Raw genomic sequence first — 17,500 nt, 5'->3', positions numbered from 1 at the left:
CACACACACACACACCAACACACACACACACACACACACACACACACACACACACACACACACACACACACACACACACACACAGGGGTGGGTGTGTCACATTGTGTGCATTCTGGAGATCTTACGGGATTAGATGATAAAAAACTGTAAACCCTCACAGTTACAGAAAAATACGTAATTACTATAATATGTATAAATGTTGTGGATTACCAGCAGGATGGCAGTGTTAGTAAAGAGCTAAAAAGCTCATATAGTGTTTGTTGTAAAGCCTCAGATGTTCTCTCTTCTCTGTCAGCTGGTCTGTTCTAATACTTTAGTGTGAATCTTTACGCCTGCTGCCTGAATCTGCTTTATGAAATATACTTTTTTTGTTTAAACGTAGACCTAATAATCTTCTTTTACAAATCCTTTCAATTTTATATTTCAAAATGTTCACCTTTTTCTCCAAATTCAGACTTATTTTTCTAAATTCTGATTTTTTTCTTGATGAAAAAATTCTGACTTTTTATAAAAATTCTGATATTTTTTCCAAAATCACACGTTTTTCCCCCAAAATCACACGTTTTCCCCCAAAATCACACGTTTTTCCCCAAAATCACACGTTTTCTCCCCAAAATCACACGTTTTCCTCCCAAAATCACACGTTTTCTCCCCAAAATCACACGTTTTCTCCCCAAAATCACACGTTTTTCCCCCAAAATCACACGTTTTCTCCCCAAAATCACACGTTTTTCCCCAAAATCACACGTTTTTCCCCAAAATCACACGTTTTCTCCCCAAAATCACACGTTTTTCCCCCAAAATCACACGTTTTTCCCCCAAAATCACACGTTTTCCCCCAAAATCACACGTTTTCCCCCAAAATCACACGTTTTCCCCCAAAATCACACGTTTTTTCCCCCAAAATCACACGTTTTCTCCCCCAAAGTCACATCTTTTTAATTCCAGACTTCCCAGAAAAAAAAATCCAATTTCTCATTTTTTTTCCAAAAAGTCGAAATGTTTTCACATTCCTGACTTTCTATATAAATCTTACTATTTTTCAAAACTCAGAGTGTATCAGCTTTTCTGTCTCTGTAAGCTGTTCTCTATTTCTGCTTCTTCAAACTGTAGTCTGAGCTCATGTGCTTCAGTGTTGGTGTTTAGGCGCTTCATGAAAGGCAGGTTTTCATATAAATAAAATCCGTTCTGATCCTAAATATCTTGGTTTCTTCTTTTCTTCCGTCACATCATTTAAATTGTGATGTATTACATTTCTAAAGTAACCCCCCCCCCCCCACCCTGACTTCCACCTGCTCGATGAGATTGGTGATTCGTCTCGGACGCAGATGGTGACCACATATCTTCAATTCAAGTACAAAAAAAAAACAGACTCTCCGAGGAATATGCCGTGTAATTACGCGCGCGCTCGGATACACATAGCGGTTAATAAACATTGATCCACGGACACGGTGAGAAGGAGATGGAGACATGGAGCCCTGAGGGAGGAGTCACTCCTTCGTTCTTAATGGAAATGTCTGTTTCCTGTCAATACACTATTACGGTTCGTTGGAATTGGTTTATAGTTACCATTTCATTGTATTTTTATTATTTCTCTAATATTTTCTTTGTATTTTTTTTTTGTATTTGCACATTTTCATTATTTTTAAATTGTATTTTTGAATTATATTTTCATTGTGTTATTATAGTATTTTAATTGTTTATTTATAGTATTTTTTAGTGTATTTTCATTTTATTTTTAAAGCATTCTTAATGTATTTTTACTATATTTTATTGCATTTTTAAAGTATTTTTTTATTGTAATTAAAATATTTTAAAACATTTTTTATTGTAATTAAAATATTTTAAAACATTTTTTATTGTAATTAAAATATTTTAAAACATTTTGTATTGTATTTCTATCGTATTTAACTCTAATATTTTGAATTGTAGCCCGTCTGTACTGACCCTCACAGATACTCACTTCAGAGCCAGATGAATGCATGCAGAGCGTATCCGTCTCCTCGGTGGGGCCTCCATGGGAGCCATTAGTATTCTGCTCCATATGCGCCTATTGTTGGGAGGAGGAGGAGGAGGAGGAGGAGGTGGTGTGAAGAGGAGGTGGCTGATTTAATTTCTTTTTCACCCTTTTTTAATAATGGCTTCTCTTTGTAGCAGTGTTGGGACAGCTTGGAACGGAAACTCCAAGATACAAAAATAACCTAAGAAATAAAACCTATAGTGACATCGTGTGGTGTGTTATTTGTGTTTCTTTGAGGACGTGGTCTGTGTTTTGTGTTTATGTTAACCTTAATTTCTGCCTCATGCTGTTATTGTATTCATGTTTCTTCTTTCTTGTGAAGAACTTTGTGAATTGTATTTCAAGGTGCTATACTTCAGAAGCAGTGCTCAGTGGCGCGGAAAACTTTGTCTAGGAGATGCTGCTGTCGTAAAGTCGTATTTATCATGTTAATCGTGGGAATACTACCCCAAAAGAGCCATGTCATCAATCATCCGTAAGACAATTATGATATTAAAATGTGAGTTGAACATGTCGCACAAGCTGAGGGAGGAACTGACTGCTTTACGATGTGCACACAGGAGCTGGTTGAGCAGTACAAGCTACAGAAGTCCCTGACGAGGGAACAATGGGCCGTTAGAGACATGTGTGTGTGTGTGTGTGTGTGTGTGTGTGTGTGTGTGTGTGTGTGTGTGTGTGTGTGTGTGTGTGTGTGTGTGTGTGTGTGTGTGTGTGTGTGTGTGTGTTTCAAACAGAGCAGCTATTAATCAAGTTAAGTCACTGTTCCTGCAGATGGAGGTCAGCTCAGACAAAAGAGGCCGGGCAGAGGAGAGTCCACGCAGCGGTCAGGCTGAAAGATACTCAGACAGTGAGAAAGGTCTCAGTGATTTAGGCTTTATGCTTCTTTGACTTTGGATTTAAATAAGAATGAGATTTATTTGCATTTTTTTTTATTGTGTTTTTCTGTATTTTCATTATATTTTTTGAGTATTTTATCAATTTTTTATTTTATTTTTATGGTATTTTGATCGTATTTCTATAGTTTATTTAAAGTATTTTTACTATATTTTATAGTATCTTTCAGTGTATTTTCAGTGTATTTTCAAAGTATTTTTATAATATTTTTATAGTATTTACTACAAAAAGTGTCGTATTTTTATTCTATTTTCACAGTATTTTTTACAGTGTTATTAATAGTTTGTTCATCTTATTCAAATGAAAGTCTCTGAGGTGCTACAGAGAGTAAAAGGCTTCTCACCAGCTGCCTCCGGAGAGTCAGGTTCTCCTGCCCCAAGCTGCTGGACTCCTGCAGAAGAGGGTCTCCCTGAGGGTCTCTGTGAGGAGGAGGGTCTCTCTGACGGTCTCTCTGAGGGTCTCTCTGAGGGTCTCCCTGAGGGTCTCTCTGAGGGTCTTTCTGCGGAAGAGGGTCTCTCTGAGGGTCTCTGTGAGGAGGAGGGTCTCTCTGAGGGTCTTTCTGCAGAAGAGGGTCTCTCTGAGGGTCTTTCTGCAGAAGAGGGCCTCTCTGAGGGTCTCTCTGCAGAGGAGGGTCTCTCTGAAGAAAAAGGTCTCTCTGAGGGTCTCTGTGCAGTAAAAGGTCTCTCTGAGGGTCTCTGGGAGGGTCTCTCTGCGGAGGAGGGTCTCTCTGAGGGTCTCTCTGAAGGTCTTTCTGCAGAAAAAGGTCTCTCTGCAGAAAAAGGTCTCTCTGAGGGTCTCTCTGAAGGTCTTTCTGCAGAAAAGGGTCTCTCTGAAGGTCTTTCTGCAGAAAAGGGTCTCTCTGAGGGTCTCTCTGAGGGTGTCTGTGAGGAGGAGGGTCTCTCTGAGGGTCTCTCTGAGGGTCTTTCTGCAGAAAAAAGTCTCTCTGAGGGTCTCTGTGCGGAGGAGGGTCTCTTTGAGGGTCTCGCTGAGGGTCTCTCTTCAGAGGAGGGTCTCCCAGAGCCAGCGCACGCAGCACCAGGCTCTCCTGCCTCTGCGCGCGGAGCTCCAGCTCGTGCAGCTCGGTCAGACTCGCCTCGAGGCGCTCTTTGGTCCGGCTGCGCTCCACAATCACCGGGAAGGAGAACGCGCGGTGCATCTTAACGGTCCTTCAAAATCCTCACATGCGACCCACAAAAAAGAAGCGAATTAATCCTCGTGAATTTATTGCAGATTTAGGATATTTGCAGCCTATAAAAGCCCATGCTGCATCTTCCAGATCCCTGTGTGGCGCAGCATGTTCCCAGACATCTATGTGCTTTACATTTTCTATCTGAGCAGCTGTCAAACACGGAGTCCCGCCCCCCCGGAGAGAGAGAGAAAAGAGTCCAATCCCAGCCTCCATTGGACGCGAGGGGCTCCATGACGCGGTCCCCTCCCCCTTTGATTCATTACGGCCTCACCCATTTTTACCCATCTCGGCCCGGGACTAATGGACTCCTTCAGGGCACGGTTCTTATTCCAGACGGTAAAACATAAACATTCATTTTCCTGAAAGGACTTTAAGGCGCGGTGCAGAAACACAGAAACTACAGAGTACAACAGAAACAAGAAGCAGAAACAATGCAGACATGATGCAATAACAGAATGCAAGTAAAAGCATAATTTGTCAATTGTAAAAATACTCTGTTAAAAGTAAAAGTCCTGCATTCAAAATGAGCCTATAGTATATATTCACCGATGAATTATTCAATATCCGAATTTCGAAAAAATACAGAATTTTGAGATTTGCAAAATATAATACAAATGTTGTGATTTTAAGAATAAAGTAAAGATTTAGAGAAAAAAGTCCGAATTTTGAGATTTTTTGAAAAACGTCAACATTTTCAGATTTTCAGAAAATAGTAAAAAAAAGTTGTGATTCTGAGAAAAAAGTGAGAATTTTTAGGACATTTTTTTGTATTTTGAGAAAAAAGTCAGAATTTGGGGATTTTAAGAAAAAGTCGACATTTTAAGAAAAAAGTAAAGAAAACATCAATATTTCGAGATTTTCATTAAAGGGCCCATGACATGGCCATTTCCATATATGCTATACAGAGATGCTGTATGAGAAACCAATGTGATTTTGGAAAATTGCACAATTTAAATCTATTCTAGTAGACCTCAACAATGGAAATATTATCAGTGTATTCACTCTCTGTCCTAAACGGCTTGTTGGAGCTCCTGCCCCCCCCTCCCTGTGAGCCCAGTGTGCTCTGATTGGTCGGGACGTTGCGAGGCTCATTGCTGCGAGGAGCGGACAGGTTTCCGGGTCGGCGATACAGCGAGAACAAGCGAAACGCATCCTGAGCACACAAACACTCACAGCCGAAGTAAAAACAATAAGTGTGGCTTGATATTGAGAAAAAGGTTTATAACCAGGGGTGCACATAACTGGTACGCAGGTACGCATGCGCGGCAACAATCTGAAATGCGTAACGTCACTTGTGTCACAACGCGCCTTTGCGTACCTGATAGGTCATCAAAACAAAACACATATTTCGCCTACACATGTTTCTTGTCAATACTCAGTGGAGTAAATTATTAGACATGTCCAAAAAAAACAAAGACATTAAGCAGCCACTTTGCCGTTTCGCTCCCTGCTAAAATCTTCAGACTTTCTATGACTGATTGAACTGGGTGCTGGCCGTGCCGCGCAGGACATAACCGACGGACCTGTGAAGCTTCACAGGAGGCAGAGGCTTAGATCACTGCACACCTGTTTATAACGCTGTGAGAATGGGTCTGCGGAGAGCATTTCTCCGCGATCCCAACTCGCCTATTACCAACCAGGGAGCTCTATGCAAGTCAATGGGGACTCCCTGTTAGTTAGCCAAGGGATCCTGGCGTGTGAGGTGCTCCGCTGATTGGTCCATTTGGGCCAATCCGGTCATTTGTTGTTGATCTGGGTGTTCACACGTCACAGAACCCAGGAAGCAAACAATGGAAAAAGAGAAATGTCCAACGAGGCGTTCTGGGGCAGCAGAGACAGGTCTTCTCTGTGTTAGAGTTTTACTCGCTACAGGGTGCACTTTGAGGGTTTGTGACTCTGCAGACCGTTTACATGCAGAAGCTTCATAACACACAAGGGGACGGGTAATAACCAGAAAAGCATGACATGGGCCCTTTAACTAGTTCAAATGTTGCCATTTCTGCCATTTTCAGAATCAAGTCAGATTTTTAGATTTTCTGAAAAAAGCCAGAATTTTGAGGGAAAAGCAGCATTTTAAACAATGACTGTTCAGTTAGCTAACAACCCAGCAATATCTATCAAACTACAATATACATTTAGCTATCTATTTAAAAACAAACAAACCCTTTAGATCTGTATCTCTTCTCTTTGAGATGAATGTATTTTTATTAATGGTCCTTATATAAAAGTCAGTGACATATTATATTACAGATGTTTCTGTGTCATTATATTTCAAAAATGATATTTCAAAAATAAAGTCAGAATTCTGAGAATAAAATCGAAATCTTCAGATTTTATGAAAATAGAACAAAAGTTGTGATTTTGAGAATTCAGTCCATATTTTAAGATTTTTTAGATTTTGAAGAAAAAGTCAACATTTTTGGATTTGAAGAAACTCACTGAGTAACTAACGCAGCAGTAATTAAAAAGAGGCACAGATAGGAATACTGAGGGAGAAACGTGCTTTAGGTGAAGCTCCCGAAATAACAATGCTTTCAGTATATCAATATTTTAAAGTCTTTTATTTTAGACTTTGCAGTAACAGATGAATATTTCATCTGTGTGCCTCGTGCAGTCATCCTCCGTACTACACAAGTCTCCTGAGGTCTAACACACGACAACACCTTTAAATAAAAGGATGGGAAGTTACTTATAGGTCCCCTATCATCCTCTTCTTCATCAATATATCACAGGTCTCAGATATATCCAGAGCCTGTCTCTGATTGGCTGAAACACCAAACAGATCATAGCAGCATTACCCATAATCCCCTCTGTTTCAGCCCTGTTTCCAAAGTGCTGATTCTCTGTCTGTTACTTTAGATGAAAATAAGGAGCCCCTCCCCACGCCCCTCTGAGAGACATTTGGTTACAAAGAACTCAATGGTGCTCTAGGAGGAGATTCAGGTGATAAGGTGGGGCGGGGGTTACCTTGGTTGCTGATTGGCTAATGGTTACACAAGACAACACATCGTTATGACATCATCAAGTGGCCAAAATCTGATCAGCTCATTTTCAGACAGGTTTTTATAAAAATGGATCAGGACAAAAAGAGAGAGAATCTTTGTTCCTGAAACTTCAGAGTCTCTTTCCACAGAGGGGACCATTGATAGACAGAAGAGGGGACACATGTTGATGTAGAGACATGAAGAAGAGGGGACACATGTTGATGTAGAAGAGACATGAAGAAGAGGGGACACATGTTGATGTAGAAGAGACATGAAGAAGAGGGGACACATGTTGATGTAAGAAGAGACATGAAGAAGAGGGGACACATGTTGATGTAGAAGAGACATGAAGAAGAGGGGACACATGTTGATGAAGAAGAGACATGAAGAAGAGGGGACACATGTTGATGTAGAAGAGACATGAAGAAGAGGGGACACATGTTGATGTAGAAGAGACATGAAGAAGAGGGGACACATGTTGATGTAAGAAGAGACATGAAGAAGAGGGGACACATGTTGATGTAGAAGAGACATGAAGAAGAGGGGACACATGTTGATGTAGAAGAGACATGAAGAAGAGGGGGACACATGTTTGATGTAGAAGAGACTGAAGAAGAGGGGGCACATGTTGATGTAGAAGAGACATGAAGAAGAGGGGACACATGTTGATGATAGAAGAGACATGAAGAAGAGGGGACACATGTTGATGAAGAAGAGAACATGAAGAAGAGGGGACACATGTTGATGGAAGAAGAGACATGAAGAAGAGGGACACATGTTGAGTGAAGAAGAGACATGAAGAAGAGGGGACACATGTTGATGAAGAAGAGACATGAAGAAGAGGGACACATGTTGATGAAGAAGAGACATGAAGAAGAGGGGACACATGTTGATGTAGAAGAGACATGAAGAAGAGGGGACACATGTTGATGAGAAGAGACATGAAGAAGAGGGGACACATGTTGATGAGAAGACATGAAGAATAGGGAGCACATCATGTTGATGTAGAAGAGGGGACACATGTTGATGAAGAAGAGACATGAAGAAGAGGGGACACATGTTGATGTAGAAGAGACATGAAGAAGAGGGGACACATGCTGATGTAGAAGAGACATGAAGAAGAGGGGACACATGTTGATGTAGAAGAGACATGAAGAAGAGGGGACACATGTTGATGTAGAAGAGACATGAAGAAGAGGGGACACATGTTGATGTAGAAGAGACATGAAGAAGAGGGGACACATGTTGATGTAGAAGAGACATGAAGAAGAGGGGACACATGTTGATGAAGAAGAGACATGAAGAAGAGGGGACACATGTTGATGAAGAAGAGACATGAAGAAGTGGATTTTGCATAATAGGTGACCTTTAAAACATGTAATCAGTAACGTAATGTATCACAAAATAAAAGTGATGTAACCTGATTACGTTTTAATGTAATATTCCATTTCTTACACATCAAATGTAAATAATATCCTGCTTTATATTGTGTTAACTGAAAATCAATAGTGTTTTATTTGTTGAAAACTCAGAATCTTTAGAAAAAGTCAGAATGTTTTGAAAATGTCAACATATTGAGATTTTCTGAAAATAGTAATCATTTTTTGATTTGGAGAATTTTAAGAAATAAGAATTTTGAGATTTTGAAAAAAAGGCAGAATTCTTAAATGTTCATAAAAAGTCTGAATTTTGGGGGAAATTACAGAATTTTGCGATTTTGAGAATAATGTCAGAATGATGAGAAATTTAGGAAAAAATAAAACATTTGTGAAAAAAGTTATCTTATATTATCTTACTTTTGGATTACCTCAATATCAAAGAACAAATGTATTTACTATTAAAATGTGTCCCTTTAAATTATATGTATTTACAAATTAAGTAAAAACCAACACATTATTATTGTCTAATAAACCAACTGCACTACGTTTAAAAATATAGCGTTACATATTTTATGAAATTAGTACAATTTGTCAAAACCCAGTATAAATAAAGTCTCCAAAAATAGCGACACTGTTTGTTTATTATCTTTTTTTATTCATTCTTCCAGTCTCTACTTCACAGAAAGCCGCTTGATCTTCAGTCTACATGAGGCAAGGAAACCCACGCGCAGCACAGGATGGACTCTTCTGTCAGTGTGTCTGTGTGTGTGTGTGTGTGTGTGTGTGTGTGTGTGTGTGTGTGTGTGTGTGTGTGTGTGTGTGTGTGTGTGTGTGTGTGTGTGTGTGTGCACTGCAGATATACACAACATATACTTACAGCATATTCATCTCAAGTAGAAATTTCACTCAAAGTTTCTCTAGAGATCAAAACATTTTCCAAATAAAAACAAACTTACAGAAGATTTTTTTTTTAACAGAACTACACATTGTATCACTCGAAGAAGAGCATTCGCTATGAGTTTGATCACGTTCAGCACGGCGTGTGTGATTACTACCGTGTGCTAACCGAGGCAGTGAGCTGGGGTGTGTGTGTGTGTTGTCAATGAATGCAGTCAATGAAGCGCACAATTCGTTAATTTCTTAAAGCGGTGGCACCCTGCTCGGCTCCACAGCTGTGCAGCGATAGTAATCATACAGTCATGTGGGTAACTCAGCGAAGGAGATCAGAATACACCGGACTGGTGGTTCCTTTGGGAGGTCACAGCTTGGATTATTTTACGTTGGAAACCAATGGGAACTTTTGAAGGGGATGGTGGCATTATGTGATTTGCATAATTGTGGAGATTTGTGAAATGAAATTGATCTCCGCTGCGAGGCTCCAGTGTAAATCTAATTTGGATTGAGGAGGACGTGCAGGTTTACAGCGGTTATATTAAAAGTGTCGCTCAGGACTCGCTTCAATCACATTTCAGTATCCCGAGATTAAAATCCGGTCAATAAAACAAAGGGAGAACAACCGACTGAATCAAGCGTTTACAACTTCTCCTTCAAAACAGAATGAGAATATCCTCTTTAAAACAGAACAAATGTAATTCAAGCATCTTGAAAAGAAAAACAAAATCCATTTCATCAAAAACAAACACTTTAAAGCATTTCAAACACGCCTTCATGTGTGTCTGTACCTCATACACATTAAGCATGACTTCACTGTAATCGATCAGGACGGTGAAAGTGATTTCTATAAAACAGAAAACACTTCCACCCTCTCACATTCAGGTCTTAAGGTTCCCTTCAGTGCCTTCTTCAAAACTAATATATGCACACACACACACAGCAGGGGTCCGGTCCTGAAGCTGCTCTCAATACGTCAGTCAGAAACACAGAAAAGATGCTACTCCCTCACACACATCACTCATTAATGCGTGTGTGAGTGTGTGAGAGTGTGTGAGTCCTACATTGAGCTTTTTGAATGTGACGTTGAAAGGGATTCACATAACGCAGGGGTGTCAAACTCAAGGCTTCATTTTTATGTAGCCTGCCATAGCTTGCAAAGAATATAATACGTTTATTATACGGTTAAATGCCGCTTTACAGAAGCACGTTGCCCATAAACTACATGTCCCACAATGCATCTCATTTTGTGACATTCTCACTGAAGACACTTGTAATTATTTGCCCCAGACTTCTGCTTTCAGACGTAGTTAATTATGAAGTTATTACCCTCTCCGATAATAATCCAATGCAGAGGCAATAATGTAATATAATACATTATTTTAAATATATTAAATATTTATTTATGTATATTTATATAGTCTTAAAGTTACAACCGGCCCTTTGACCATAATGCTGACGTGGCCCGCGATGAAATTGAGTTTGACACCCCTGACATAATGCATTGCAGAAGTAATTTGTAAGCAGTACAAAACCAAATCCAGCTTTTCTAGTGAGTTTGGAAGTTGTAAACCACCATTGTGATTGTCAAATGAACTACACACACCACAGTAACCCTGCAGTCGTCTCTTAACTAAACCGCTGCTGTGTCTTTCTTTCATTCTTCACCTGAAAAAAGGCTTTAAAGTGCTTTCTCTCTCCTTTTCTCTTTTAAACACAACGAAGTCTTTCTTATTTTTGGAAGTGCTTTCGTCCCTAATATCTGTCAGCTGTCAGGGGTCTCTGTTGACAAACTCTTAAAAGATGCTCTAACCCAGTATATATAATACATGACATACATGATAAATACTTCACTTAACAAAACATGATCATTTGTGAAGGTACATTTCTACTTCTTTCTTTTGGTTCAATTTTTTAAAGTTCATTTTTCATGCTTTCATTGCATCCAAGACAGAAACGGGGGAAGGGAGAGTATAATATCTGTGTTTTTAAAGGAATAGTTTTGTGACAATTTGTGAAATATGCTTATTTACTTTCTTGCTGAGAGTTTTATGGGAAGATACCACTCTCATATACAAGGTCAATATGTAGCTAGAGCCAGGCTATGGTTAAAAATGACATATCAAGGGGGAAATAGCTAGGCTTGCTAGCATACTGCCTAGCTAATGTCTAGGCTTGCATACAGCTTAGCTAACTAACAGCTAGCCAGTAGATGGTTGGTTTAGCATTACAAAGTGAAATAGCTAGTCTTGCTAGCATACTGCCTAGCTAATATCTAGGCTTGCATACAGCTTAGCTAAACAGCTAGTCAGTAGATGGTTGATTTAGCATTAAAAAGTGAAATAGCTAGTCTTGCTAGCATACTGCCTAGCTAATCCAGGCTTGCATACAGTTTAGCTAAACAGCTAGTCAGTAGATGGTTGGTTTAGCTTAAACAATTGGGAAACAGCTAGGCTTGCTAGCATACTGCCTGGTTAATATATAGGCTTGCATACAGCTTAGCTAACCAACAGCTAGCCATTCGTTGGTTGACTTAGCAATACTAAAGGCAAATAGCTAGGCTTGCAAGCATGCTGCTAACTAGCAGCTAGCCAGTAGAGCCCGAAGAAAGTTGACATATTGACAGGAAATGGTTGCTAAGCTAACTAGCAGCTGGCTCTAATTTCATATTTAGCGTACTGACATAAAAGTGGTATCAACATTACAACTCAACATAACTTTCAGCAATAAGTGAAGTTTATAAATTCATTTGAAAACTATTCCTTTAGCAAAGACTCGTCAAGCCACCCGTGTGGTGACATCGACAAAGACGGCAAATGAAGGGTTCATCTCCAAAATGTTTTATATCCTTTTACAAGACAAAAATAATCTAGCTTAAAATGTAGATCAATGGTTTCACTTCCTTTTGAATGTGAATGTGTCAAACACTCTTTAATTCATATTTGAAGTAGTCAATTTTTTAAGTAGGTGTAACTTTGTTTTCAAATGTTGGATATGTCATTTTGGAACAAAACTCTTCGATTGTAAACTGCACCCGGTGGGGCTAATGCAAGGCGACATCCAAACGCATTAGCATTAAAAAAGGCAGTCTGGCTGCAGGAGCCAGAAAATTAAAAGTAAGAAAAACACACGTGTGGAATGGTAAAAATGTCACACTTTACAGCACACACTTGTGCGCACACGCACGCATGCACGCACACTCACACGCACGCAATCGCACACTCACACACTCACACGTGCACGCTTATAATCGCGCAAATGCAGAATCATACTTGCACACTGGACATGTCACAGACATATCTGGCATGCATTTTTAGAAGAAAACACTTTAGTTAGAAATTCTTAAACCGATCTAGAGCTCTGATAATTTCTGTATGTACATAAATTAACAATAAATATAGGTAATGTTTATATATTTTGAAATATATATATATATTAAATAATGAAATATTCTTATATATTTCAAATATATTCATAGAATTTGAAACATTTTCAAAGAGATATAGTCACAGTTTAGTAATAAAACATGTAGGAACACAGGTCTCCCTATTGGTCTTGCTGCAGCACCCCCTTTTTTGAAAAATCAATAAGTATTGATCAGCGTCTGGCCTCTTAGTCCAGGATAATACATTCTGCTTCATTAGAAGGAGGAGGATAATGAGCGGTGGCTAACACTGGGGCACTGATTGTGTTAAAAGTACTGGCTTTAGGTCTCAGTCTTTATAAATATTCCAACAGTCTGACAGGGATCCAGCCCCGACGGAGACTAAGACAAGGCAACAGGGACTGATGGAGAAGCTCACAACCTTCTCTTCCTTTTTGGTTGTGGACAAATACTGTCCTCTGATCACATGGAGGTGAATGAAGGGATTCTGCAGCGAGGACCTGTAGGGCGACGGTGGGTTTGGAACAGTCTAGAGAGCGTCGTTAAGTCTTCTGTTCTTCTTTTTGTTTGACACACAGACTGGAACTGGACCACACGGACACTGAGGGGAGCTATGTTGTCTAAATGCATGCAGAAGTTGTCCCTCTTCCTCTCTGCTCCACATGGCTTACAGTAGGATGCACTTGGAAATAAGAGAGGTAAAAACTGTTTATCCCACAGGTGTAGAGACTTTCCCACAATGCCTCAGTGTTGTTGGGTGACGCCTCAGTTCCTACGTGTGATAGGAGGAGCACATCCTGTCTGAGATTTCCTCCTCCTGTGCGCTGGAGACGACTGATCCTCGCTTTGTTTCGATTGGACCAGCTCCCCGTTGGTCCCGCCCCCTCGTCCTCTCTGCTGCCTGCACACAAACACACAGGTCCTACAGTATATTGCACAGCACGCCTCATGGCCTGGTGGGTCGGTCAGTGGTATCGACTTCTCTTCTCCTCCGCCTCGGAGCTGAAGTCCTGTAGACCGATGCCTCTCTGCAGGTTCAGCAAGGAGTCCTTCATCTGAGGAGGAAGAAGAGACACGACAGTTTGTTAAACATATCAGTTCCCTCACTTCCTTTAAGATAAACACATGAATCCTTTCTTTCTGGTGCAGCAGTCAGAGTATAGCGAGTTGATGAAGTATCGAATCATGTCCTTTGATTTCTAATCGTATAGAATTGTATTGAATGGATGAGTAGAATCATGTGGCACCAAATTGCATCTTATCGTATCGTACCGTATCAAATCTTATTACAATTAATCACATCGTATCAATTTGTATGGAGTTGTGTGTTATCGTATCAATATCGAATCGTATCAAATTGTATCGTAATGAATCGTATAGTTACGAACCCGTATCGAAACGCATCGTAATGTATCGAATTGTATAAAATCGTAACATGTTGTATAGTTTTGAATCGCATTGTATGAAATTGTATCGAGTTGTGTCTTATCGTATCAATATCCAATCGTATTGTATCGATTCGTATCGAAATGATATCGAATCGTAGCATATCGAAATTGTATCGGATCGTATGGTATCAAATCATATCGTACCATATTGAATCCAATAGGATAGTATTGTATTATATAGTATTATTTTTTCAATAATGAGCGCCTCTCTGCACATTAACCCTTATTAACCCTTATGAATCGTAGCGAGTATTTTGAAGACGTCTCTTCTCCTACCTGGTCCAGCAGCACTACGGATGATTTGATGACTTCTCTCCACTTCTGCAGCTCCGAGTCGTGGAAACGCTGCTGCGCCTCCAGGAGCTGAGCCCACTCCATCTGGGTCTGAGGGAGTTTACTACACACACACACACACACACACACACACACACACACACACACACACACACACACACACACACACACACACACACACACACACACACACACACACACACACACACACACACACACACACACACACACACACACACACACACACACACACACACACACACACACACACACGCACGCACACACACAGCAACATCAGGGCGCAGCCACCGAATCATGACTTCAATATTGAGCGTCTGCCAACAAACACTTTGGTAAATTGCTACATTAAGCCCAGAGCTATTCAGGGGAGATTTTATAAGCTCCATATTTTCCTGTCACACGCATCAACGGACATATGGATATAGTTTAATGTGTACGTTTGACAGTGTGTGTGATGTAGGAGTATTTAAGTGTGACCTCTTATGGGCAAATAGACAATAATAACTCCTTGGAGATAATGTCCAAAAGGATAGAGAACATGTTTTGTATTATAAAATGGCGAGACATAAATTAACCATTTACTCTCTCTTAAAACAGTGGTGGAGGAAGCACTCAGACTTTAAGTAACAGTAGCAAATTAGCAATCGTAGCTAATAATTGAGTGTTGTGGAAATTGAAGGTGTGTGTGTGTGTGTCTATGTGTGTGTGTGTGTGTGTGTGTGTGTGTGTGTGTGTGTGTGTGTGTGTGTGTGTGTGTGTGTGTGTACCTCTCATGCAGCCGCAGACCTTGCCATGTGGTGAGGGACTGGGTGGAGTACTCCAGCATCCACAGCTTGTAGAACAGCATCATGTTGAGGAACACTAGCAGCACCAGGCTGAAGGAGCAAACACACAAGTCCATTTCATAATAATAAGGGTTTTTAGATATTTAAAGTGGAGCTATCATGCTATATTATAATAATATAGTGTAGGGACCATACCTATATAAGGTATATTTATACTTTTTTTTCTTCAAAATACCAAACAGATCATGCATTTTAGCCATGCCTCATTTCGCTCAATTTGACATTTTTTAGATCTGTTTTAGCAAGGGCATATTCAGTGAGAACAGCACCATCTAGAGGCCTGGCATATGTACTACAGCGTCTCCAGCGCTTTCTAACGGCAATGGCCGTGGCTGTCTCCTCCTGATTGGTGGAGTTGGCCCAATAGCCGTAGCGCCACCGTCCTGACGTCAGGACAGTGTTCAAATCTGGATCAGTTTTTATCAGATCCGTTGCAGCCCCTTTTTTAGAGATTTGGGTATGGAGGAAAATAGAGAGGGTTGTGTTTTCTGACACTTGGTGAGTTCCCTGGAACACCGGGGACACATATTCATGTAGAAAAGACGTACACAAGTGCATTTTGCATGATAGGTCCCCTTTAACTAACATCAACACAATACAGACATTGGGGACTCGTGAGTAAACCACAATTAAGCAGAATTAAAGAAACACCAATGATAAGAAAGAAACAATATCAATATGTAAATTACGAGTTATCAAGAATTAAATCATCAGGAAAGTCGGGCCATATTTAGCAATAGTGGTTCGGAAAAATAAAAATATAAACCAGGGGGAAAACAAAAGAGACTGACCAAAAAAAAAAAAAAATATTAAACTATTAAGAGAATTAAAAACCAGGAAACTATGCAAAGGGGCGGGGCAAAAGACGTAACAGAGTTTATTTAAAAAAACAATATGGAAAGATGTCCAAGAGACTAAAGTCTAACCGAGAGAATGAGAAACGATGTGAATGGATGCAACACAAAACAGAACCCATTTAAACATCTGAACAAAGGGACATTTAAAAAAGTTTATTTAAAAAAATCTATATTAAAAAATGACCAAAGTAAGACTGCAATACTATAAATAAATACTAATGGAATCTGTCAGCATAGGGAACACTTAGTATAAACTAAACAAAAGACGCTAATAAACCCTCGGGACGCTAATCTGTGCATACAACTCTGCTTTCTAACATATTGATCTGGCTAATGGGATGGTGTACCTTAGACAGATCCTATGGATGGCAATGAGAGCAGAGGAGAGAGAAGTTACACTCAAGACACAACGACACAAGAACAAAACTAAAATAACAACATGTCAATTACACAAAACACAGAGTCGAATGGAAATGGTGAGTTCATGAAACCACAGAAAGTTCTGTTTTAATTCACCTCGTGCTTCACCTGCTCTAGAGCGCCACCACATGGCCTCGTGTGGGTACTTCCAGTTAGAGAGTACTTGCTGTTACAGGAGATAGCATCGCCGGCTTTATCAACATTACCTGACTAAGAAACTGCTTTTTTAGCTTTAATGATCTGTTATTAAGTTATGAAATGCCTTAAGGCGTGACACCATATAGATTACCAATATGTGAGTCATTTATCCAAATAACTCATGTTTGGGAATTTACTATTAAGTGACTTTTCTCAAAATCTCAAAAGTCTAACTGTTTCTGAAAGTCTAACAATTCTTACTTTTCGCACAAAATTCTTTTTCTGTGTGTGTGCATGTGTGTGTGCGTGTGTCTGTGTGTGTGTGTGTGTGTGTGTGTGCGTGTGTCTGTGTGTGTGTGTATGTGAGTGTGTGTGTTTGTGTGAGTGTATGTGAGTGTGTGTGTGTGTGTGTGTGTGTGTGCGGTGTGTGTGGTGTCTGTGTGGCTGTTGTGTGTGAGTGTGTGTGTATGTGAGTGTATGTGTGTGTGTGTATGTGAGTGTGTGTGTGTGTGTGTGTGTGTGTGTGTGTGTTGATGTGATTGTGTGTTTGTGTGAAGTGTAATGTGAGTGTGTGTGTTGTGTGTTGTGTGTGTGTGTGTGTCTGTGTGTGTGTGTGTGTGTGGGTGAGTGTGTGTGTATGTGAGTGTATGTGTGTGTGTGTGTATGTGAGTGTGTGTGTGTGTGTGAGTTGTGTTGTGTGTGGGTTTGTTTGTGTGTTGTGTGTCTGTGGTGTTG

At 40.0% G+C, this 17,500-nt stretch overlaps 2 protein-coding genes across 2 annotated transcripts in view; both read right to left on the bottom strand.

Moving 5' to 3' along the window:
- The window catches only part of LOC117476997 (dapper 1-like), an 11,721-nt gene extending 7,651 nt beyond the window's left edge, over window positions 1-4,070 (bottom strand). Inside the window, exons 1-2 of the mRNA XM_034123686.1 lie at window positions 3,931-4,070; window positions 3,258-3,324 (exon numbers count right to left, since the gene is read on the bottom strand). Of these exons, the coding sequence (XP_033979577.1) occupies window positions 3,258-3,324; window positions 3,931-4,070 (207 nt within the window). The remainder of the gene's footprint in view (window positions 1-3,257; window positions 3,325-3,930) is intronic.
- An 8,777-nt stretch (window positions 4,071-12,847) lies between these two features.
- The window catches only part of gramd1bb (GRAM domain containing 1Bb), a gene marked incomplete in the record, with an annotated part of 129,362 nt that continues 124,709 nt past the window's right edge, over window positions 12,848-17,500 (bottom strand). The window contains 3 exon segments of the mRNA XM_034123732.1: window positions 12,848-13,797; window positions 14,467-14,587; window positions 15,273-15,380. Of these exon segments, the coding sequence (XP_033979623.1) occupies window positions 13,708-13,797; window positions 14,467-14,587; window positions 15,273-15,380 (319 nt within the window).

The sequence above is a fragment of the Trematomus bernacchii genome, unplaced genomic scaffold, assembly GCF_902827165.1.
Source record: "Trematomus bernacchii unplaced genomic scaffold, fTreBer1.1, whole genome shotgun sequence".
Classification (NCBI taxonomy): Eukaryota; Metazoa; Chordata; class Actinopteri; order Perciformes; family Nototheniidae; genus Trematomus; species Trematomus bernacchii.
The sequence above is the reverse complement of the archived record's forward strand: the minus strand, read 5'-3'. Positions and strand labels throughout refer to the sequence as shown.